This window comes from Hemitrygon akajei, chromosome 3 (genome assembly GCF_048418815.1).
Source record: "Hemitrygon akajei chromosome 3, sHemAka1.3, whole genome shotgun sequence".
Taxonomy (NCBI): domain Eukaryota; kingdom Metazoa; phylum Chordata; class Chondrichthyes; order Myliobatiformes; family Dasyatidae; genus Hemitrygon; species Hemitrygon akajei.
The window spans coordinates 19576359-19599652 of record NC_133126.1 but is presented as its reverse complement, the minus strand read 5'-3'; the positions used below and the strand labels follow the sequence as shown (position 1 = coordinate 19599652).

Genomic DNA, 23294 nt, shown 5'->3' with positions numbered 1-23294 from the left:
CAGATGATACAAAGATTGGTTGAGGGGCAGGTAGTTTGAGGAAACAGGTAGGCTGCAGAAGGACTTGGACAGATTGGGAGAATAGATAAGAGTAGCAAATGAAATACAATGTTGGAAAATGCATGTTCATTACCTTTGGTAATAGAAATGTATGTGCAGAACCCCCTCCCCCTAAAGGTTAACTTGCAGGTAAGTCAGTGGCAATGAAGGTAAATGCAGTGTTAGCATTCATTTCAAGAGGTCTAGAATACAAGAGCAGGGATGTGATGCTGAGGCTTTCTAAGGCACTGGTTAGACCTCAGCTTGAGTATTGTGAACAGTTTTGGGCTCCTCATCTGAGAAAGGATGTGAACTTCCTCTGAACCATCTTTCAAGCCAGCACAAAAACGAGTCTGGGAATAAAAGGGTTATAAGAGGGATGTTTGATAGCTCTGGAATTTAGAATGATGGGGTGGGGGGGGGGGGAAGGATCTCACTGAAATGTTTCAAATGTTGAAAGGCCTAGACAGTCAATATGGAAAGGATGTTATGGTGGGTAAGTCTAGGACAAGAGGGCACAGCCTCAGGCTAGAGAGTATCCATTTAAAAACATGCAGAGAAATTTCTTTAGGCAGAGGGTAGTGAATTTGTGGAAACTGTTAGCACAAGCAACTATGGAGGCCATTTAAGGCTGAGATTGGTGAGTTCTTGATTGGACACAGCATCAAAGGGTGGGGGGAGGGGGGGGAAGGCCACCTCACCCACAATAGTGGCTGCAGTTCCAATCTTAGCCATCACTGGAACCTACAAAAATCAGAATGGAAACAAGTATCTTAAGTGCTGAAGGGTTGCTTAAACTAGTAGAACTGGACAATGAGCAAAGCAAGCATATGTGTAATGTTATTGCAATAGAAAATGCTAACACTGGGCAAGTCTTCAAGGTGACATGCATTTCAAACAGTTAATTTGAACATCTTTTCAAAGCTTGGAATTTTACATTTCCTTTACTTTGGAGTGTTTGTGCATGAATTGCATGAGGTTTATTTGCAGGTACCACAGGTTATTATGAAGGCAAATAGAATGTTGGCCTTCATTACTAGAGGGGTTGATTTTAAAAGGAGAGTTATGTAACAACTGTACAGGGTATTGGTGAGGCAGCACCTAGAGTATTGTATGCAGTTCTGCTTTCTGCTTCAAAATCCTGGCTTTAAAGATGGTGCAGATGTTTACTAAGTTGATTATGAAGATGAGGGTTAACCTCCAGGGTGTGAGAGTCACATGAGACTACACACGCATGAATTTAGGAAGTGAGGAGATCTTACAGAAACATTTAAAATGATAGAAGCAAGTTTGTACCATTAAGAGGTCTGTGGACAGCAGGTTGGGAACCGCTGAACTAGGTGATAGCCTCAAAGTTCAGGGGAATAGATTTAAGTCAGATGAGAACTCCTCCCAGGGAGTAGTAAATCAGTGGAGCCTTATTAAATATATTTTAGACATTAAAATTTTTTTTTGAAGAGTAAGGAAATTGAGTTATGGGGAAAAGGCAAATAAATGAATTACATGGGCATTTTATTATGCAAAATTGGCTGTTCCACTTAAACTTGAGATTAAAGATTAACTTTGGCATATTGAGTTACAAAAGATGCTACATGATTTCTTTAAAATTGGACTGCCTCAAGCCATTGTTTTTGATAGCAAAGGGGTTGTAGTATATAGTCAGCAATTCAACTTCAAGCATAAGTATGCCAAATAAAGACAAATGGAGCAAATTAAGGCAGTTAAAGTTAAGAGTACCAACTTCAAAGGAACTTGGATGAGTTTTCACAAATTGACATACAGAACTAGTCGTGTTTAAGCAAGTTCAGTTAGTTTACATTGCAAGTTTTACTTCATTTCAAAACACCAATGTTGAACACAGATTTTCTATAATTGTCAATACTTATACTGTTTTTAAATATTTTAATGAAACCCAATAGAAGTCTTTCTATAATGCACACTGAGTGTGTGAAACAATAGAGCCAATTTTTTTTTTTACTATTTATGGATGTAATTTACTGCAGTTGCTGCTAGTACCTACATTCACAAAGAATGCAGATGCTGGAAATCTGGAGCAGCACAAAATGGAGGAACTCAGCAGATAGCATCGATGGAGGGAAGTTGACAGTCACAGTTCATGGGGCTTTGTTTCTTCCCAATCCTACTGAAGGGTCTTGACCCTAAACACCAACTATTCATTTGCCTCCACAGCTGTTGCCTGGCCTGTTGCGTTCCTCCAGCATTGTGTTGCTGTTGGTACCTCAATGCCTCCTTTTAAAAATCAGTAAACCTGCTGAACATTTTTTTTCCAATGTTGCCTGTTAAATTCAAAATCATTTATCACTGTGCAGGTGTTTTGACATGAACTTGCCCAAAGTAAAAATATGAATCAAATTGTATCCATGGTATGGAGTTAATTTTGAAAATCCTCAAATCTGTAATAGCATGGAGTGTATTAGCTCTTATTTACCCAGAATGGCCAAGAGGCAAAAGCACATAGCTGTTGTTAACAAGTTTCTCAACCACCCATTAGAATGGAATCATACTATTTACCCTCTGTATATTTTAATAATATACCAGTGAAATAAAACAGTGTGATCGGACTATATCACACACTTAACACCTTTAGATCTAAACAGAATCATGCTTGATGCTTGAAGGTAATAAGTAAATGACAAAATAGAACAAATTAAAACAATGCAAATTTGTGCTATGTTTTTTCGTTTTGTATGGGAGAACAGAAATACCGAATGTATTGCTTTTTTCATGTTTCCATTAAAAATCATGTTATATTAAAGCAATAATATGATGTAAACTGTTGAAATTTACCTACCTTAATGTACATACTGATGTAGAAGTGGAAACCTTGTACAATTTTGCCAAACTCATAAGGAATACAGAGGCAGTGAAGAAGAATCATCGCAACTCATACTAACACCTATCAGAAGGGCAAGTGGTAGAAGTGTCAAATGTTCATACCAATGCTATGTAAAGGGGTATTTAATGAAAAGATTGCAACAAGGTTCATCTTACAACTACCTAAACATTACTGGATAATGTAACCCTGTTCACTGGCACAGCACTCACCAGCTTTAAAAACAAAAACACAAAATTAAGCAAGGTTTTCCACTTGTCTTCATAAAATTTCGTGCATAGGTTACCCCACAACTGAAAGAAAACTTTGTTTGCAGTTCCTTCCCTTCAGAATAAGAAAGCATGCTTTGGGTATTACAACACACTAAAATGACATCAAGATCAAGAGTGGTGAAGGAATAGTATAAAGAGCTGGAGGCAAAAGATGGCCCAGTAGTTGATAGACTGAGAATGAAGGATGGCAGGAAGAATGAGCCCGGTAGGAGACTGAAGGGATTGAGTTGGGAAGGTGGATAGTAGGTTGATGAAGTTCAGCAATACAAAGCAAATGCCGAAATCTGATGATGATGAACCAATCAAGTAAGCAAAGCTTTTTCTAGGTGTATGTACACAGAGTATAGATCAGTATATAACTTTGAGAAGTTAAATTTTGTATTACAACATGCTGTAGAATACAAGAGGGATACTATTGTGTTAGCTGTTCTTTCATGGGTGCTTCTAGACTAGCTGAATATCATTTTTCCACCTGGAATTTTGTTCTTGAAAATAAAATATCACTTTTTTAAAAAATCTATTATCTCAGTTTGAATGGGACTCTAGAATTTATAGGCATTACTCTGAAGGATGCTTCAGCTGCCAAGAGTTCCAGAAGAGTGGTCATTTCATTGTATAAAATTCAGCTGGTAATCTCTCATGCCAAACATGTTCTGTAATGTTTCTGTGGAAAGTCGGTGATAAAGCACATTTGGAATAACACTGGGATTCTACAGCACAAGATGTCTCCAACTTCTGTAGTCCTCTGCTTCTTTTAAACTTGGGCAAAATTTTCTGTTCACTGCCTCACTCTACACCTTTGTCCTTCAACCAATTTGTTCAGAGAAAAAGGAGTTTCAGTGACCAGACATCAAGCAATCCAGTGTGCATGGGGGATAGAGAAGGAAATGTTCAAATAGAGTGCATTACCACAAGTAGTTACCTAGCAATGAAAACCAGCTATCTTGTTGCTAATGATATGATTTGGTGTTTCTCTTTCCAAAAAAAATGCTTATTATTTAGTACACACATGGACCAGTGGCACTACTAACAAAAAAAACTTAAGGTCCTGCTGTATTTAATATCACTCCTCACAGAGGAAAATCGAATTGTTGAAAATTGATAGAAATGGCAGTAAATATTTTATGGATTAGCACACAAGGCAATTAAAACACAAAGTACAAAATGTGATAATATCACAAGCTCATCATTAAAATGCAACTACTGACTAATTTATCGAATCTTATTTATTAAAAAAAGTCAACATTTCTATTCTAATCTTCTTAATTACAACCTGTACAAGTTTGCTTTAAAAAAAAGAAGGGAGGTACTCTGAATAGCAGGAGGTTGCAAGTTTATGTATACTTGCAATATCCTGCCAAAAAAAGCATTTCTAATACAGTGTAACACAGTTAAATTACACAGATTTTTAAACAAGACTTTCTGTACAAGTATTGAAAGACAAGACAGTTCATAGTCAACTTCCCAAAGCAATAAACAGAATCAAAAAATGCACACAAGAGAACCCAATTTGCACAGGCGCACACACTGTGAATAGAACACTAGTACTGTATTATGCGTGTATAACCCAATATTAGTGAGACCAAGGTAGATTATTTCCAGTGACTGCCACAAACACAAAATTAACCCCAGGTTATGCTACCACCCTTCTTGATAGCACATCTTGACTGAGACAAGGTACAGAGAATGAGGCGGAGGTAGGGGAGAAGATGCAATGTCTTAAAAATAGTAATTACCAAATTTGCTTCTCTTGGACAGGGCTGTATGAGACAAAAAAGCTTAGTTGATTATCCAATTAATGAAGACTCAAATCTTTTTCACAAGAAAAGGCACTAAGAGACAAAAATATTCCATCTGTTGTGTTGACCAATTCACCTGCAGACCTATCGGCTAATTCAAAATGTCGAGGTGCTGAAGTGAAAATACCTGCATGAAAATCCATTTAATGTCAATCTAGCTTGTCTGCAGAGATTTAGAATGTCTGAATAAAAGATACTCTTGGACTAAATACTAACAAGCTGTTAGAATTTTTTTTGAACAGGATAGAGATTTGACAAATACCTGTACATTACTACATGTGCAGCAGTACCACAGAATGTTGTGCAAAGACAAACTATGGACTTGCTGCGTTCACAAATACGCATCAAGGGAGAAAGAGCAGGTCTCTCCTTTTAATGGGAATGAGAACGATAATAATGTCGCAGCTCCCAGTGAGTTCACAGCTAACTATACATGCAGGGGAAGGAGTAGGAATTACCACAGGAATAACTCGAGCTGTAAAGGATCCTTCAAAATGGAAGTACACAAGACATGCTCCAATAATTCAAAAGTAAACATCAGAAATACTGTACTAACGATGCACAACACTGGGCTCCCTCTTCTGTCAGAACTGAAAGGAAACGCCACCAAAGCTGAATGGAATATTGCAGATGGAACCAAGTGAAGCAAGGGTTTATACTAGCTTGTTTCTTCAAAGCAACCCCTCTTCCTTAATCAAAATTACCCCATCATTTCCTTCTGTAGCTCAATTAACCCTTTAATCAGATGATTTAATACTGTAAGGTAGAGGAATGAATTGGTAAGCAACTTGAGTATTCCCATTTTTCAAATCCAGGCAAGTATTCTTTCTCCTGGCTACGAATAGCAGGGTTTCTGTCAGTAATATTCCGGTTGCTGTCACCACCCGAAAAGAAATAACACGTGTGAATTGGAATTATAAACTATTTTGAATGCAGAGTGAATGTGAAGTCCAAGTGGTGCAAGAAGAGGACACAGGATAAATTGAGACAGAGAAAAAAAAACTGCAGCAAAAAGTACAGGTCACAACATACCGATGATCCACTGATTCCTTACAGTTCAATGTGTGCAAGATGTTCACACACAAGACTGTGATCCGGAGTTCGACCACGCAAGGTAGGGAGGAGAGTGAGGAGGAAAGGGTGGGGAACCATTGAGAGCAGAAATGCTGAAAACAAGAGGCAGGAAGCAGGGCGAGGAACACAAAGACATGGGGGGGGGGGGGGAATTGAGATGATTGCGGGTGAGGGGGAAGACAGAAAGCAGGGCGGGGGTGAATGTGTCAAGGGCACAAGGACGAAGCCAGGCAAATGCCAAAACAGACAATGAAGAAGAAACAAGGTCCAGGATGGTGTGCAACGGAATAAATGAAATACCACACCTCTCGTGAGACAGAAACCAGCTGCACCCACACAGCTGAGCCCCAGTACCATCTCTCAACAGGAGGAATGTCTCCCAACACTGCTTACACACGCACACACAGAACTAAGTGTTGCACAAAAACCGGCACATTTGGCGTCGAGAGAACGGTTACTCCTAAAAAAAAAACTGAAGTGCTGATACGTTTTAAAATATCCAAATCCTTACCCCAACCTTCTGTCCTCACTGAGCAGAACCTTTTCAAACCCACAAGGAGACACACTCATTCCTCTCCACAAAACCTACCTTTCTTCCACATAGTCCCCAGACAACACAACACCCTGTTAACTAGGAGGCACAGCCCGGCATGTTCTCTGAATGAGGTTGGGGGAGGCTGGCGAAGAAGGGTTTGAGGCTAGGCACATGTTGAAAACTTCACAGCATGTATACATGGTTAGCATGAGCAGGTTATAAACTACACCAAGTCCATCTCTATCCTCAACTCAAGCCCTCTCAGACACAATGAACAACTCCACTAACCAATCCTCTTTTAAATCACAACCCCCACCCCAATCATTCTGAGTACTTGTGCAAATTAATAACTTCCTTTCTGGGCCCCCCCCACCAACCACAACCCACCTTTCATTTTAAATACTTGGATTAATTCATTCAATTTCTCTTGCTCTTTGTAATTTGATACCACTAAGCCAACTAACCAGTCTTACCTCAATAAAAACTCGATGTTTAAAATGAACTCTGACTGCCTGACTGAGGAAGAGCAGCTGTAGATTTCGATGTTTGGGTTCACAATTTGCAAGCATAATTCTTATCCAGAAAGGAAAATAAAATAGAACTGGTATGGGATAATACCTCTAATCTTATGACCAACCCCTGCTGAGCTATACGGAAACTGGAATCATAAAACATCCTTCCACACGTGATAGATGGAGATTCGTCCCACTGTCTTTTTCTCTAATTCTTCACTGCCCTTCTCTCATTCATCCCCACCCACCCCTACTGCCCTCTTAACACTTTGGATCCATTCAGTCGCACATCTCCTCTGCTATTTCGTGCGGGTTTAAAATCCCAGGCACCGTCATCTGAAGCTTTCTCTTCTCTTCCTGAGCCTGGCGCAAGGCAGATTCCCTTTCTTCCAGGAACAAGTCTGAAGTATCTTCTCCGCCAAATTCCTAACAAATGATAGAAGATGAAAGGTCAGCCTGGTTATTCTCCAGCAAGACCAAGAAGGAAATCAGAGAATACTGTAAATACTCAGCAGGGCTACGGGAAGAGAAACTGACAATGTTTCAGGTCTGAACGAATGGTCTCCATCATGAAATGTTTTCTGCTTCTTGCTTTACACCTGCAGCACCTGTTTAATTTTTAACTTTCCACTGAGAGCGATAGGAACAGTCGGGAAAGCCCGTAGCCATTAGTGTAACACTGAGAGTGATAGGAACACTCAGGGCAGCCTGTGGAACATGATTACAGGTCAACAATCCAGGTTCAATTCCGCCACTGTAAGCAGTTAGAATGTTCTCACTGTGACCACTCTGGTTTTCTCCTACATTCTAAAGATGTACAGACGAGTTGGTCATGTGGGGTTAATTGAGTGGCATGGGCTCGTTGTCCAGAAAGGCCTGTTATGCTTTTATTTTAACAAAAAAAAATTTAAAAAGCACACCTGCTCTCTCCTGTCCCAGTCCCTTTTTACAAATATTTCTGGAGGCACATAAATGTGAGGGATAAAGGCTCCCTTCTTCAACCCGATTTTGACAGCTATTGAGGCTGTTGAAACTTTGAACGCCCTACAGAATTGTTACAGCATATAATGAGCCTGTCAAGTCCACTGAGCCAATAGCAGCTCCTAATACAGCAATCACATCTACCCCAGTGCCTACTTTCTTCACATATGCAAACTACTTCCCACAATTGCCTTTCCAAACCCCTGTTCAGGTATCTGGGGCTTCCACTATTCCAGGCCAATGAATTCCAGATCACTAACCACAGGGGGTTTTAAAAACATCTTCCTTCCACCGACACCTTCAAACAAAAGAATTACAAAACCATACGACATTGGAACAGAAGTGAACAGAAGGCCCATCAAGTTGGTTCTGCCATTCCATCACGGTTGATTTGTTATCCCTCTCAACCCCATTCTCCTGCCTTCGCCCCATTAGCTTTGGTGTCCTCACTAAGAAACTATCAACAAGCAGGAAGAGGCTATTCAGGATAGTTCTGCCATTGAATATCAACATGGCTAATCATCCAGATTCAATAACTTGTTCCAGCTTTCTCTTCATACCCTTTTATGTAACACCTCTTGAATACATTTAATGATTTGGCCCAATGGCGCTCTGTCTTGTCCCTCAGATTCCTTAATGAGGACATTTCTACTCATTGACAGCCTACATCCTGTATCCCTAACCTAAGGGCACTGGTTCCAGATCTCAACACCATCAGGAACATTCAGACTGCCCAGCCCAGTGAGGTCTCCTCTCATTCTTTCAAACTCCAGTCAATACGAGTGCAGGCACCCTAACATCTCCTCATACACTAGCCCTGCCATTTATGGAATTAGTTTGGTGACCTGTCACTTTACTCTATCCTTCCTCAGCTGACACCAGAACTGCCTGCCTGTGGTACACGCGTCCACATCCTCCTATGTTCTGCTGAACGCTTGCACGGTCACTCAGTTTGACCAAATCACACTGGAACCTCTCTGCATGGTTCACCCTACTCAGGCGAGGCCTGCTGCTCACTAGTGCTGAGCGTGCTATCATGCCAGCCCTGGCAAGCTCTGTTAATCGGGGAAAGGGCCAGGGGAGTCAGCTACAACTGGACTGACTAACATGCGGCTCATGACTCTGGCTCACAAGGTACACCCCCCCCCCCCCCACAAATAAAGAACAGCACAGCACAGGTCCTTCAGTCTACAATGTTGTGCCAAACTTTTAACCTACCCCAACAAGATCAAACTAACCCTACCTCATAGTTCTCGATTTTTCTTTCATCCATGTGCCTGTCCAAGTTCCTTAAATCTTACTAACGTCTCTGCCTCTACCACCATCCCCAGCAGCACATTCCACACACCCACCACCCTCTACATTAAAAAAAACTTGCACCAACTCTGACATCTCCCCTATACTTTCCTCCAAACACCTCAAAACTGTGCCCCCCCCATTAACTATTTCTTCCTTAGAGGAAAAAGGCCCAAGCATCCACTTGATCACTGCCTCGAATCATCTGTTGCAATTGCAAGACCCTGTTGCACATTGATAATGTAAGATACCGCAGGCCTGCTTCCCTTGTTTGGTGGACTGGCATCCAGGGGAGAGACATCGGAGATAGTGTAACATCGAGTCCATGCTCAGCTGGGGGTTATCCTCCCCAGTGCTGCCCTCCAGTGTTCGATTGGTGGAACGACGGATTGGACTGCAGTGGCTGCGCACAGCCGGGAACCTGTACAATTTGCGGGACATGCCGCTCAGGGTCTTGGACTATATATGTGTTTTTCCCTGAGCCTACATTTCTTTGCTCGTGATTTTGATCATGCTGCACCTTGGCCCCAAAGGAATGGTGTTTCATTCAGCTGTTTTCATGTATGGTTGAATGATAATTAAACGTAAGTTTGATTTGTCTTAAACACCTCTATCAAGTTCACCTGTCACCCTTCTTCTCTCATAAGAAAAGCTCGCTCAAACTTCCCTCATAAAATATGCTCTCTAATCCAGGCAGCATCCTGGTAAATCTCTACTCTCTCTAAAGCTTCCTATAATGAGGTGACCAGAACTAAACACATGAAATGTATGAAGTCCAGTATGTGGGGCCTTGGGTTAAGGATATTGGGTACACCACTTAGGTCTTAAATGAGGAGAGGTTTTCTATTCAGGGAATTGTGAAGCTGACAGATACCACAGTGGGCAGACCGGCCAAATCGTTAAACATATTGAAGAAAAGTTTAGATAAAGAGATGTGAAAAACTGGAACCACCACTGAATTTGGATTTAGTACAGTTCTACTGTTATAACACTTCTATGTTTACACAGGGTACTATATAGAGATTTGAAAAATAAAACTAAAATGCTGAATACACTCAGTGGGTTAGGTCGTTATCTTCTGGAGAGAAACACAGTCAATGTCTCAGGTCCAAGACTCCTCGTCAGAAGTGGTTCCAGCATTTTCATTTTAGATTTCCAACATCTACAGTTTTTTTTCTTTTAACTATCTTCTCCAGTGGAATAAGGAAAGAGCAGTAAGTGCAACCTTGCCAGTGATACCCAGATCTCAGAGAATAAGGTGTAACATCTGGCACTGAATCTCATGGTGTTAAGAACAGCAGTGAAACAGACATTTCTCATTTACAAATTCATGTTGCTTAGCTACAAGACTGAAGTGTTCGGAGAGATGAGCAATAATGTTTCTGTAACACTAAGATTTGCAGCTTTATACTCGTACCTTTATCTGTACAAGGAAATCTCTCAAATGCTCTTTGAAGGATGGAATGTCTTGGTTTAAGCTGAACAAGCCAGTCACAAAAATTTTGATCTGTGCACTACAAATGAAAAGTTAAAAACAGTGATTAATAACAATGATTAAAATCACCATTCGAGGCAATGCGGTAGCGTGGCGGTTAGCGTGACACTATAACAGCTCAGAGCATCAGAGTTTGGAGCTCAATTCTGACGACATCTCTATAGGAGTTTGTACTTTCCTTCCCGTGAATGTGTGGGTTTCCTCTGGGTGCTCAGGTTTCCTCTCACAGTCCAAAGACATACTAGTTAGTAAGTTAACAAGTCATTGTAAATTGTCTTGTTAGGGTTAAATAGGTGGGTTGCTAGTTGGTGTGGCTCCTTGGGCTGGAAGAATCTGTTCCACACTGTATCTCTATTTAAATAAATGAAATGTTTCAAAGGTTAAATCCTACACTCAAAATGTATTAATTTATTCAATAAAACCAACAGGAACCATTAGAGGTGCTCAGGCATACAGAGGGACCAAAGAGACAGATGCAAACACACCAACACGTTTTGTCTGCAAACACAGGAGACAGAAAGTCAAATGGTTTTCAACAACTGCTTGCAGGGTCAGGGACTCGGTGTGTGGAGGCAGAAAACCTCATTACAATGGATAAGCACTTGGTGTCCTTGTCAAGCTGTGACCTTCAGTCATTCCTGCCTGTGGCCATCAAACTTTACAACTCCTCCCTTGGAGTGTCAGACACCCTGAGCCAATAGGCTGGTCCTGGACTTATTTCCACTTGGCATAATTTACTTATTATTATTTAATTATTTCTGGTTTTATTTGCTATATTTCTACTCTATTCTTGGCTGGTGCAACTGTAACGAAACCCAATTTCCCTCGGGATCAATAAAGTGTGTCTGTCTGTCTGTTCAGGGTGACAGACCCAGTACTGGAGGATGGGATTAGGTTCAGCACAGACACAAAGGGCTCAAAGACCCACAGGGACAGGAATACAACACATAACTAGGCCATTTGGCCCACTACATCCACACTGACCTGTGGTCACACATCCATATAAATTCCATCTTCCAGCCCTTGGCCCAGAGTCTTTGATGCCCAGATGGTTAAAGTGTTTATCTACAAACTCACTGAACAGTGTCAGTAACTCTACTTTCACTCTTCTGTCTGCCAGTGTATTCCAGGTTCTCATCACCATCTGGGTGGACAAGGTTCCCCTCAACAGGAGAGTGAATAAAGGATTTATTATCCATCTCAACTCCATTCTCCTGCCTTCTCCCCTAACCAATAGACAATAGGTGCAGGGGCAGGCCATTCAGCCCTTCGAGCCAGAACCACCATTCATTGTGATCATGGCTGATCATCCACAATCAGTACCCCGTTCCTGCCTTCTCCCCATATCTCTTGACTCCGCTATCTTTAAGGGCTCTATCTAACTCTTTCTTGAAAGCATCCAGAGAATTGGTCTCCACTGCCTTCTGAAGCAGAGCATTCCACAGATCCACAACTCTCTAGGTGAAAAAAGTGTTTCCTGAACTCCGTTCTAAATGGCATACCCCTTTATTCTTAAACTATGGCCTCTGGTTCTGGACTTCCCCAACATTGGGGACATGTTTCCTGCCTCTAGCATGTCCAATCCCTTAATAATCTATAACCACTAACGTCCTTACTAATCAAGAACCTATCAACCTCGACTTTCAATATAGACTCTCAACCTGATGTCCACAGACCCCTTGGTTAATGGTAGTGGTTCATGACATAAAAAGGTTGGGAACCCCTAACTTTTAAATATACCCAATGACTTGGCCTCTAAGACGTCTGTGGTCTTCGTCACCCTCCAGCTAAAGAAATTCCTCATCTCTGTTCAAAAGGAATGTCCTTGTATTTCTGCAGCTGTGCCCTCTGGTCCTAGACTCCTCCACATAGGAAACATCCACTCCACATCCACTCTATCTAGGGCTTTCAATGTTCGATATTCGGAAAAAGTCAAAATAGACTGGATGGTTATTGCAAACTCAGTGGGACGAAGGGCTAAATTCTCTGTCGTATGATTCAGTGACTACAGTTGAAATGAAGAGCCAGAACAGAGAAGAAATTACCATCACCTGAGACAGGGATGGACGATTTACCCCCTGACTTGTGGTTATAAAATACAAGACAATGCAAAACCAGAGCTATAGCTGGTGCAAGCAGTTTCCCAGTGGACAGGCTGGATAAAAATTACTTCTAGAAATTCAGAGAGAGAATGAAAATCAGCACGTGCAATCAAAGCCCCCACAGTGGGGTGATAATCATACAAAAGCAACAGAGAATATGATCTTCAACATAATGAGAAGAATTGATTGGGTCAACAGTCAAAATCTCTACACCAGAACACAGATGTCAATCACCAAAGGACATACTTTGAAGAGCGTGCGCGAGTGAGAGCGCGAGAGTATGTGAGGGTGTGAGTGTAAAAGATGGCAAAGATGAAGTTTAAAGACGACGTGAAGGGCAGTTTTTTTTTTACATACACACACAGATTCTCTCTCTCTCTCCCCCCCTCCCAACTGTACATCTCTGGACTGTGGGAAGGAACTGAAGCTCCCAGAGGAAGTCCACGCACTCACAGGGAGAAGATACAATCTCCTTAGAGACAGTGGCAGGAACTGAACCCCCGATCATTCAGCTGGCACTGTACAGCAATGCACTAACTGCTATGCTCCCATGGGACTGTCACAGAAACACATGATTAAGAGGGGAATGGACAACACACAGGAGAACATTTAGAATGAGTTAGCATCCTGATCAGCAGTGCATTGTGGGCCAAGTGCCTGTCCAGCACTGTACTCATCAGAATAGTGGGTGATCAGCTGCTCCTGCCCCCTCCACCCTTCAGTATCACTGCTAATCCACCACCTCTACTCAGTTCTCCTGTCCTCCTGGTCGTTCTGTTGCTTTGGTGAGCTAACACATCACCAAAATGTTTAAACAGCTGTTACCAGCAAACTGGTTTCCAACTCGCCCAAGTATGACAGGATCGCAAATTAGCAGAACAAGGAAAAGGGGCAGCACAGAGTTATAATTAGCAGAGCCACCGTCTTATGGCTCCAGAGACGCAGGTTCAATCCTGACTTCAGATACTGACCGAGTGGAGTCTGCACATCCTCCCAACGACCAGGTAGAGTCGGTAGTGAGGATGGCAAATGCAACGTCAGCATTCATTTCCAGAGGACAGGAATATAAAAGCAAGGATGTAATGCTGAAACTTTATAAAGGCACTGGTGAGGTCTCTCTTGGAGTATTGTGAACAGTCTTGAGCCTCTCATCTAAAAAAGGATGTGCTGGGATTGGGAAGTCCAGAGGAGGCTCACAGGAATGATCCTGGAATGAAAGGGTTAACATACGAGGGTCACTTGATGGCTCTGGTCCTGTAATCACTGGCGTTTAAAAGAATGAAGTGGTGGGAGGGAACCCCACTGAAACATTTCAAATATGGAAAGGCTTAGATGAGATTCTTCAACCTTTTTAATGCTCTGGACCAATACCCCAGGCTGGGAGCCCCTGACTTCGAGTAGACCTGCAGAGGATGTTTCCTATACTGGGGGAATCTAGGACCAAAGGACACAGGCTCAGAATTAAAGGGCATCTTTAAAACAGAGATGAGGAGGAATTTCTTTAGCCAGAGGGTGGTGAATCTGTGAAATTCATTGCCAATGACAGCTATGAGGCCAAGTCATTTGGGTATATTTAAAGCAGAGGTTGATAGATTTGTGATTAGTCAGGGATCAAAGATCACAGGGAGAAGGCAGGGCAATGGGGTAGAGGGGGATAATAAATGAGCCATAATGGAATGGCGGAGACTTGACGGGCAGAATGGCCTAATTATGCCCCAATGTTGAGCTGAGCTCGTCGACTTCATTAACGTTGCCTCCGACTTTCACTCTGCCCTTAAATTTACCTGGTCCATTTCCGACACCTCCCTCCCCTTTCTTGATCTTTCTGTCTCCATCTCTGGAGACGGCCTATCTACTGATATCTACTATAAACCTACAGACTCTCACAGCTACCTGGACTATTCCTCTTCCCACCCTGTCTCTTGCAAAAATGCCATCCCCTTCTCACAATTCCTCAGTCTCCGCCACATCTGCTCTCAGGATGAGGCTTTTCATTCCAGGACGAAGGAGATGTCTTCCTTTTTTAAACAAAGGGGCTTCCCTTCGTCTACCAACAACTCTGCTCTCAAACGCATCTCTCCCATTTCCCACACATCTGCCCTCACCCCATCCACCTGCCACCCCACTCGGGATAGGGTTCCCCTTGTCCTTACCTACCACCCCACCAGCCTCCAGGCCCAACGTATAATTCTCCGTAACTTCCGCCACCTCCAACGGGATCCCATTACCAAACACGTTTTTCCCTCCCCACCCTTTCTGCTTTTTGCAGGGATCGCTCCCTACGCGACTCCCTTGTCCACTCGTCCCCCCCATCCCTTCCCACCGATCTCCCTCCTGGCACTTATCCTTGTAAACGGAACAAGTGCTATACCTGCCCTTACACTTCCTCCCTCACCACCATTCAGGGCCCCAGACAGTCCTTCCAGGTGAGGCGACACTTCACCTGTGAGTCAGCTGGTGTGGTATACTACGTCTGGTGCTCCCAGTGTGGCCTTTTATATATTGGCGAGACCCGACGCAGACTGGGAGACCGTTTCGCGGAACACCTACGCTCGGTCCGCCAGAGAAAGCAGGATCTCCCAGTGGCCACGCATTTTAATTCCACGTCCCATTCCCATTCTGATATGTCTATCCATGGCCTCCTCTACTGTCAAAATGAATCCAAACTCAGGTTGAAGGAACAACACCTTGTATACCGGCTGGGTAGCCTCCAACCTGATGGCATGAACATTGACTTCTCTAATCTCCATTAATGCCCCTCCTCCCCTTCTTACCCCATTCCCTGACATATTTAGTTGTTTGCCTGTTCTCCATCTCCCTCTGGTGCTTCCCCCCCCCCCCCTCTTTTCTTTCTCCTGAGGCCTCCCGTCCCATGATCCTTTCCCTTCTCCAGCTCTGTATCACTTTCGCCAATCACCTTTCCAGCTCTTAGCTTCATCCCACCCCCTCCGGTCTTCTCCTATCATTTCGCATTTCCCCCTCCCCCCACTACTTTCAAATCTTTTACTATCTTTCCTTTCGGTTAGTCCTGACGAAGGGTCTCGGCCCGAAGCGTCGACAGCGCTTCTCCCTATAGATGCTGCCTGGCCTGCTGTGTTCTACCAGCATTTTGTGTGTGTTGCTCCTAAGACTGTGAGCGTGCATCCTTGGACTCCTGTACCTCATGGGGAGAAGGCACATTCCCGATGGTGAGCGTCCTTCATGATGGATGTGACCCTCTTGAAGCACCAAACTAAATGCTTCATGAAATACAAAACCAAAAAAAAGAGCCTATAATGGGGGGGGGGGGGGGGGAGATAAATAAAACTAGTGGTGCAGATACCTTTCTACCAAAGGAGATGTAAGGCGCTCCTCCCCTCTGCTGGCCTGCAGGTCACCCTTGGGCAAGGTGTAACACTTGCTTAGCACCCCACCCCCACCCTGATCACGGTCACATGAAGGTGGTGGACGGTCGAATGAGCAGCCGGTGCAAATCTCAAGTCCTGATTATATGACTACTGACACCAGGCAGACAATCTCTGAGGATTATCAATAATGGCTGGGGTTGGCCGATTTGTAAAGATACTGCAACACACACAAAAAACTGGAGGAGCTCAGTAGGCCAGGCAGCATCAATGGAAAAGAGTAAACAGTCGACGTTTCTAGCCGAGACCCTTCTTCAGGAAAGGCACACTTTCCAGCACCTTCGCCACCCCACTTGCTGACACGGCTCAGGGATCGGGGCATCAATTTCACCACGTTGCGTTTCCATCTATCGGCACTTACTCCTGGAGGTGAGGGAAGGCAGTTTTCAGCAGGTTGGCCACAAACTCCTGCACGAAGATCTGATTATTCACGTTGGGAGTTGATGGGCTCAGAGACAAAGTGATTCGGCCATCCTCCACCAAGCTGAACATGTAAGCCAAGATGGTAGCGTGCATCGTCAACCCTGGTGGAGAGAGGAATGGATTAAACATGAAGGTTAGAACGAGGGTGGTGGGAGTCAGAGTTACACAGCACTGAAAGAACCCATTTCATCCATGCCACCTGCGCTGGTCCCACTTGCCTGTATTTGACCAATATTCCTCTAAACCTTTCCTATCCGTGTACCTGCTCAAATGTCTTTAGAACATTTTAACTGCATCTGCCTCCACCACTCCCTCTGACAGCTCCTTCCATAGACCCGTCAGCCTCCGTGTGAAAAATCTGCCTTCCAGGTATTCTCTGAATATTTCCTCTCTCACCATAAATCTACGTCCCTTATTGTTTGAGACTTCCCTGCACTGGGGTCATCCACCTTATCCATGCCCCTTGTGATTTTTTTATGCCTCCTTGGTCACCTTCCATGCTCCAGGGGAAATATCCCAGCACCTCCAGCTTTTCCTTGGAACTCAAAACCATCCAGTCCCGGTAACAAACCTTGCGAATCTTTCCTGTACCCATTCTAGATTACTGACATCCTACCCATAGATGGGCGATCAGAACCGTGTGCAATTCTCCAAGCACGATCTCAGCAACACCTAGTGGCATCCCAACTCCTGTCCTCAATCTACAGACCGATGAAGGCAAGCATGGAAAACACACACACACACACACACACAATGCTGGAGCAACTCAGCAGGTCAGGCAGCATCTATGGAGATGGACGAACAGACGACGTTTCATCGAGACCCCTCGGGACAGTATGGAAAACTCCTCCTTCAGAGAGCTACGCACCTCGAAGACCTTTCAGTTCTACAAGTGTGGAGCAACAAAGGGATCTTGGGGCCCACGTCCATAGATCCCTCAAAGTTGCCGTACAGTTGGCTAGGATTAAGAAGGCATACTGTGTATTGGCCGTCACTAATCAGGGGATTGAGTTCAAGGGTTGCAAGGAAACATTGCAGTTCTATAAATACCTGGTTAGACCACAATTGGAATATTGTGCTCAGTTCAGGTCACATCATTATAGGGAGCCTGGGGGATGTCAAATTGTTGGAATGAACAGTTAGTTTTTGACGTACTGTAGACTGTTGGGGCTTTGCTGTTGCTTGTGTGGTGGATGGAGGGAATGCTGATGCTTTATGCTAGAGTGAGTGGGGTTGGGGTTAGGATTGATACTGTTTATGCGTGGGAGGGGGCAGGCAGTTTGGGGTTCTTATGCTTTTGTCTTTCATTCATTCTTTGGGGTTTTTTTCCCCATTTCGAGGGTGTCTGTGAAGAGTAAGAATTTCATGTTGTATATTGAATACATTCTCTGATAGCAAATAGAACCTCTGGATGATAGAAAACGGAGAACTATGTTGGGTTAGATTGTAGGCTTCAGTAGGACAAAAGGTCAATACAACATCATGGGCCAAAAGTCCTGTAACTGCGCTGTAACATTCTATATTCTATGAGTGATAGAGTCAGATCTAAACAGCATTGCTGAGTACTGTAGCACCTCCCACCTCCCTTTCTCCTCGGCTAGTGTTAACCCAGCACCTTGCTGAAGGAGTTTTCCATCGTACTGTACACCCGTAACTCTTTGGCATCTGCAGGGAATGGGAAAGGACCAGACTGAAAGTAAAATGGGACTCACCTGCAGTGTGAGATGTGTCTGTCACTACGGAGAATATATGTTGGAGAACATCACAGAAGTAGGTTTGGTAAAAGCTCTGGGCAGCTGCTTCTTCTTGTGCGACATTCTGCAGCAAGGTATAGAGTATGGACAAACCTACAGAGAGACACCCGGGGAGAACAGAGTTAAAATACTCATGCCATCCACAATGCAAGGCAGACAATCATCAATTAAAAATCCAGAGAAGTCCTTTGCCATTTCCCTCTGCTGTTGGATTAGGGTCTAAATGGTTATTTTCTTTTTCTTGCAGTTTAACTTTATGATTGCTTATATGCTTGTATAATCTACTGTTTGTCTGTAAATGTTCAGTGGGTTTCTAGTCATTCACAGTATAGCTGGTTCTATTCTGGTGTCTGTCTGTGAGTCTGGGATGACAAGACTGTCCCTGTCGTCTCACAGGCTGCTCTGATCAGACCCCTATCTGTCTAACTTAAACCAGTTTTTAGTAACAAGGAGACAGATTCCTTGTTGGAGTGAATTAGTTAAACTTAGTTACCTGTTGCTGTGTCACAGTCATAAAGTTATAGAACCCTACAGCACAGAAATAGGCCCTTCAGCCCATTTAGTCCGTACTGAACTATTCCATCTAGTCCCATCAACCTGCACCCAGATCTTAGCCCTCCATACCCCTTCCATCCACATTTCAATGTTGACATCAAACCCACATCTACCACTTGCACTGGCAGCTTGTTCTACACTCTCACCGCCCTGAGGGAGACACCCCCCCCCCCCACGTTCCCCTTAAACATTTCACCTTTCACGCTGAACCCGTGACCTCCAGTTACATGCTTTACTGTTATTTCTTTGTTAAGAATATCTAATAAAATGGCTGTAACCACATGACTTGTGCCTCATTCTTGCCTTCTGCAGCATGCACTGGGAAATATCTCCAGATCTGACTGTGCCCTTTTCAACAGTGATCACCATCAGATCACCCTAATCTTTTCAGAAACTCCCGCTAGTTCACTGCATCGTTACCCTCTCCCCGCTACCTAAAAGGAGTTTCTTTTCCAGTATTTCTGTGTTAAACATCACTGAACTGAAGCAACCATTCCAAAGACACACAGGTTAGTAAGTAGCGGGCAGGCTACGTCGGCACAGGAAGCATGGCGACATTTGCAGGCTGCCCTCAGCCCATCTCCGGACTCTGCTGGTCTTTGATGCAAACCATAAGGCACAGGAGCAGAATGAGGCCATTGCCCTTGCCTCAATGACTCGTTTCACTACGTTTCATTGTCTATGCGACAAATAAAGCTCATCTTAAACCTTAATCTCATCTACATCAAGCTTCCATTGTAACGTGGCTCACCGAACTTGTGCACACAATTACAGACTTGACCCAAATCTACACTGGCCCAGCAGCTGGACACAAGCGATGCACGAAGGAGGACAGGTCTGAGAATACGAAGCCCGCACCACCGCGTACCTGTGTCAGCCACGTTCCTCATGGTGTGTTTGAAAGCCCAGATAATGGAGTCAAGAACCAATTTGAACTGGGCTGGAGGTATGTTCAGGAAGGCAGGGAAACAGTGACTATTGACTGCTTGAAGAAGCAGAAAGAAGTTAGTCCTGTGCTCGGGATACTCCTCAAAATCCTAGAGGGGAAGAAAGAAAAATTAAATACAACATTTTGAACCTTTGTATTGTCTGCCCTTTTCATAAGTACACAACGTTAAAGAGTCTATGCCCATTAATTCCAATCCAAATTCACTGAAGAACAATACAACTTGCACATTTTTAAATGCCATTTGTACTCTGCCAAGCACTTCGTTCCTGCTTTGAAGCACGTGTTTGAGGTTTAATGATCAACTGATGTGTTTTGTTGAATCAGAAGAATGCAGAAAGGGTGGAGAATACGTGGCAATCACACACAGTCCAAATCCAAGGGGGAACTGGCTAAATCTTTCACACAGACTAACGGAGGGGAGAGTGTGGAGTATTATGTTTTTCTAGCCTTGTGACTGGATCATGCCTTCACCCACATCCTGGGCTCCATATTCGATGCCTGTAGGAAGGCCAGTGGCAGCAATCAGAACAACTTGTACCCAAGGAGGGCAAAACAGCATTTAGCTCAACTCCCAAAATGGTGTGGGCATTGAGAAAGGGGAGGGGGGGGGCATTCCAAATTAGAAACACTGCTGTTTTTTTCAAATCCAGTGTTGTTCACAAGGCAACACAATTAGAACACAGGACACTCACTACGGCACAGCAAACAATCTCCCGCCATGTACTTACACCGCCCACTGAGAAGAGAGATTTGTCATGACAATTGGTTGTAATATACGGATGGAAGGAATTTGGAGTTGGGTCAGTACCCGTGGCAGCATCGAGAGCAACATCAAAGAATGTTACAAGTTTGCAAAGCAAAGGCAGTTTCCCCAGGACTCAGGGAATGGATCTGTCAACACCCAAAGTTCTTAGAGTATCAAAATGAGTCCTAATCACAAGAGAGTCTGAAGATGCTGGGGAAAGGTTTAAATGTCTGAACTAGCTGAAGGAAACAGAAGACTAATCTGCACTCAAGTTCAAACTCATCACAAAGCTAATGAATACAAATTCAGCATTAGACCTGGAATAAAAATATTGTATCGAATGTCCATTGAGTCTCTTCAGGGAAGACCAACTGCCATTCCACCTGGTCTGTTCTATGTGGGACTCTAGATGGAGCAAACTCTGTATTGCCCTCTTAAACTAGATGGGCAAACGTGGGTGGGAAATGAAGACAAACATTAATGAATCCGAACTCACGAACATGGAATACTTTCAATAAAATTACATTTCTCGGCTGGAAAAACAGAACAGAGACAATGTTACTGCCTCAGAGAATAATCCATACCACACCTACACAGCCATTCTGCACCATCAGGATAGAACATCAGACTGGGCTGCTCGGAGCAGGTACTCCTGCACACACCCAATTATCCAAAACATTCGCGTTGCAGGAGTGCGGCAAATGGATCAGAAACCGGACGTACAGCCGTGTCCAGCACACTTTATAATCTAACTAGCTGTAGCTGTGGTCGAGTTGACAGCACAGGCCATGAACTCAGAACACTGGGGGCTGGTGTCCCCTGCTAGAAAACTGAGCACAGGCTGACATCTGACAGGATATTGAAAGGGCTAGATAGACTGGACATGGAGAGAATATTTCCAGTAGTGGGACAGTCTAGGACCAGCTGGTACCGACTCAGAATATAAGGACATCCCTTAGAACGCAGATGACGAGAATTCCACATATTCACAGAGCAGTAAATCTGTGGAATGTTGTCGTCACATGCAGCTGAGGAGACCAAGTCATTGGGCATATTTAAGGCAGAGTTTGACAGATTCTTGATTAGACAGGGTACGAAAGGATATGGGAAGGCGGCAGGAGATTGTGACTGGGAGGGAAAATGGATCAGCCATGATGAAATGGCAGAGCAGACTCGATGGGCCAAATGGCCTCATTCTGTGCCTATATCTTTTGGTCTTATGGATTCCATGTTTAGTTCTGCTGCTGACTGTAAGGAGTTTGTATGCTCTCCCCGTGACTGCGTGGGCGCTCGTTTCCTCTCACACTCCAAAGCAGTCAGGGTTAGCAGGTTAATTTGTCACAGGGGTGTAACTGGGAGGCGTGGGGTCGCAGGGCCATGAGGACCTGTTAGCGTGTTCTGCGAGGACCTGTGGCCATGCTGTCTCCAAATGAAATACAAGTTAAAAGTCACATTTCTGCTGATCAGACTACCAACTACCTTGTTGATCATTTCCAGCGTGCACTCAAACAGGGCGTCGAAGATCTGCGGGACCTCTGCCGTGATGTGGTTCTCCAGCTTGTTCACTATGGTGGCCATGGTACTCAGCACTTCAGGCTCTCGGGCTGCAGGGACGTTCCTCTGGTAGTCGATCAACACAGCATCCAGCAGCGGGGGCACAAAGTTTTCCGCAACCTGAGGACAGGGAGAGAGAAGCCTGTGAAGGATCTAAAACAGAGGCAGAGCAAGGCCGGCCAGCTTTCACATGAGACTGTGCAGGCCGCCCAAAACGCATTATTTCTGGCAAGACTTCTGCACATTACCGTTATAATTTTATGTATTGCACTGCTGCAACAAGAAAAAAACAAATTTCTTAACACACGTGAGTGACGGTAAACCTGATTCTGACCTGGGTCTCTATTATAGACTGAGAGTGGGAAGGGGGCAGGGAGAGGGGAATCATGGTCAGGAAAATGAGAAGGGAGAGGGGAGGGAGCAGGAAGCACCAGAGAGACATTCTGTAATGATCAATAAATTGTTTGGAATCAAATTTCCCTGTCTGGTATTTCAGAGTTGGGTGTATCTGCACCTGTGACAGCCCACCCCTCCCCCATCCCGTCTCTCCTCTGACCCCTACCCCACACTCAATCCCGCAGTGCTCTACCCTCACCTTTCCCAACTTTCTTTGCTCCCACCAGATTTTACAAACTAACTCTCTCTCCACTCCACGTTGACAAATACAGGACTGTGCCAAAGTCTCAGGCACCCTAGCTATACTGTGCCTAAGCCCTCTGCACTGCTCTGTGTACCAGGAGAGACTCCTGCTCCACAGGACTGTATTTCTTCATGTTCAAGTCTTGGACATTAATATAGGAAGGCAGCAACGTGCAATGCACACTCAGTGACCACTATATTAGGCACACTTGTACACCCGCTTGTTTATACAAGTATCTAATCAGCCAATCATGTGGCAGCAACTGAATGCATAAAAGCACGCAGACATGGTCAAGAGGTTCAGTAGTTGTT

At 44.0% G+C, this 23294-nt stretch overlaps 2 protein-coding genes across 4 annotated transcripts in view; one reads left to right on the top strand and one right to left on the bottom strand.

Annotated features, from left to right (window-relative positions):
• The window catches only part of LOC140724757 (activator of 90 kDa heat shock protein ATPase homolog 1-like), a 34144-nt gene extending 31311 nt beyond the window's left edge, over window positions 1–2833 (top strand). The window contains exon 10 of the mRNA XM_073039286.1: window positions 2043–2833. Coding sequence (XP_072895387.1) covers window positions 2043–2143 — 101 coding nt within the window. The 3' untranslated portion in view covers window positions 2144–2833. The remainder of the gene's footprint in view (window positions 1–2042) is intronic.
• Window positions 2834–4373: 1540 nt separating this feature from the next.
• LOC140724756 (exportin-1-like) overlaps window positions 4374–23294 on the bottom strand; it is a 126334-nt gene continuing 107413 nt past the window's right edge. For all 3 annotated transcript variants that reach the window (XM_073039283.1, XM_073039284.1, XM_073039285.1), the window contains 6 exons: window positions 22269–22463; window positions 19964–20132; window positions 18499–18633; window positions 16725–16887; window positions 10780–10876; window positions 4374–7511 (listed from right to left, as the gene is read on the bottom strand). In XM_073039283.1, coding sequence (XP_072895384.1) covers window positions 7365–7511; window positions 10780–10876; window positions 16725–16887; window positions 18499–18633; window positions 19964–20132; window positions 22269–22463 — 906 coding nt within the window. In that variant the 3' untranslated portion in view covers window positions 4374–7364. The remainder of the gene's footprint in view (window positions 7512–10779; window positions 10877–16724; window positions 16888–18498; window positions 18634–19963; window positions 20133–22268; window positions 22464–23294) is intronic.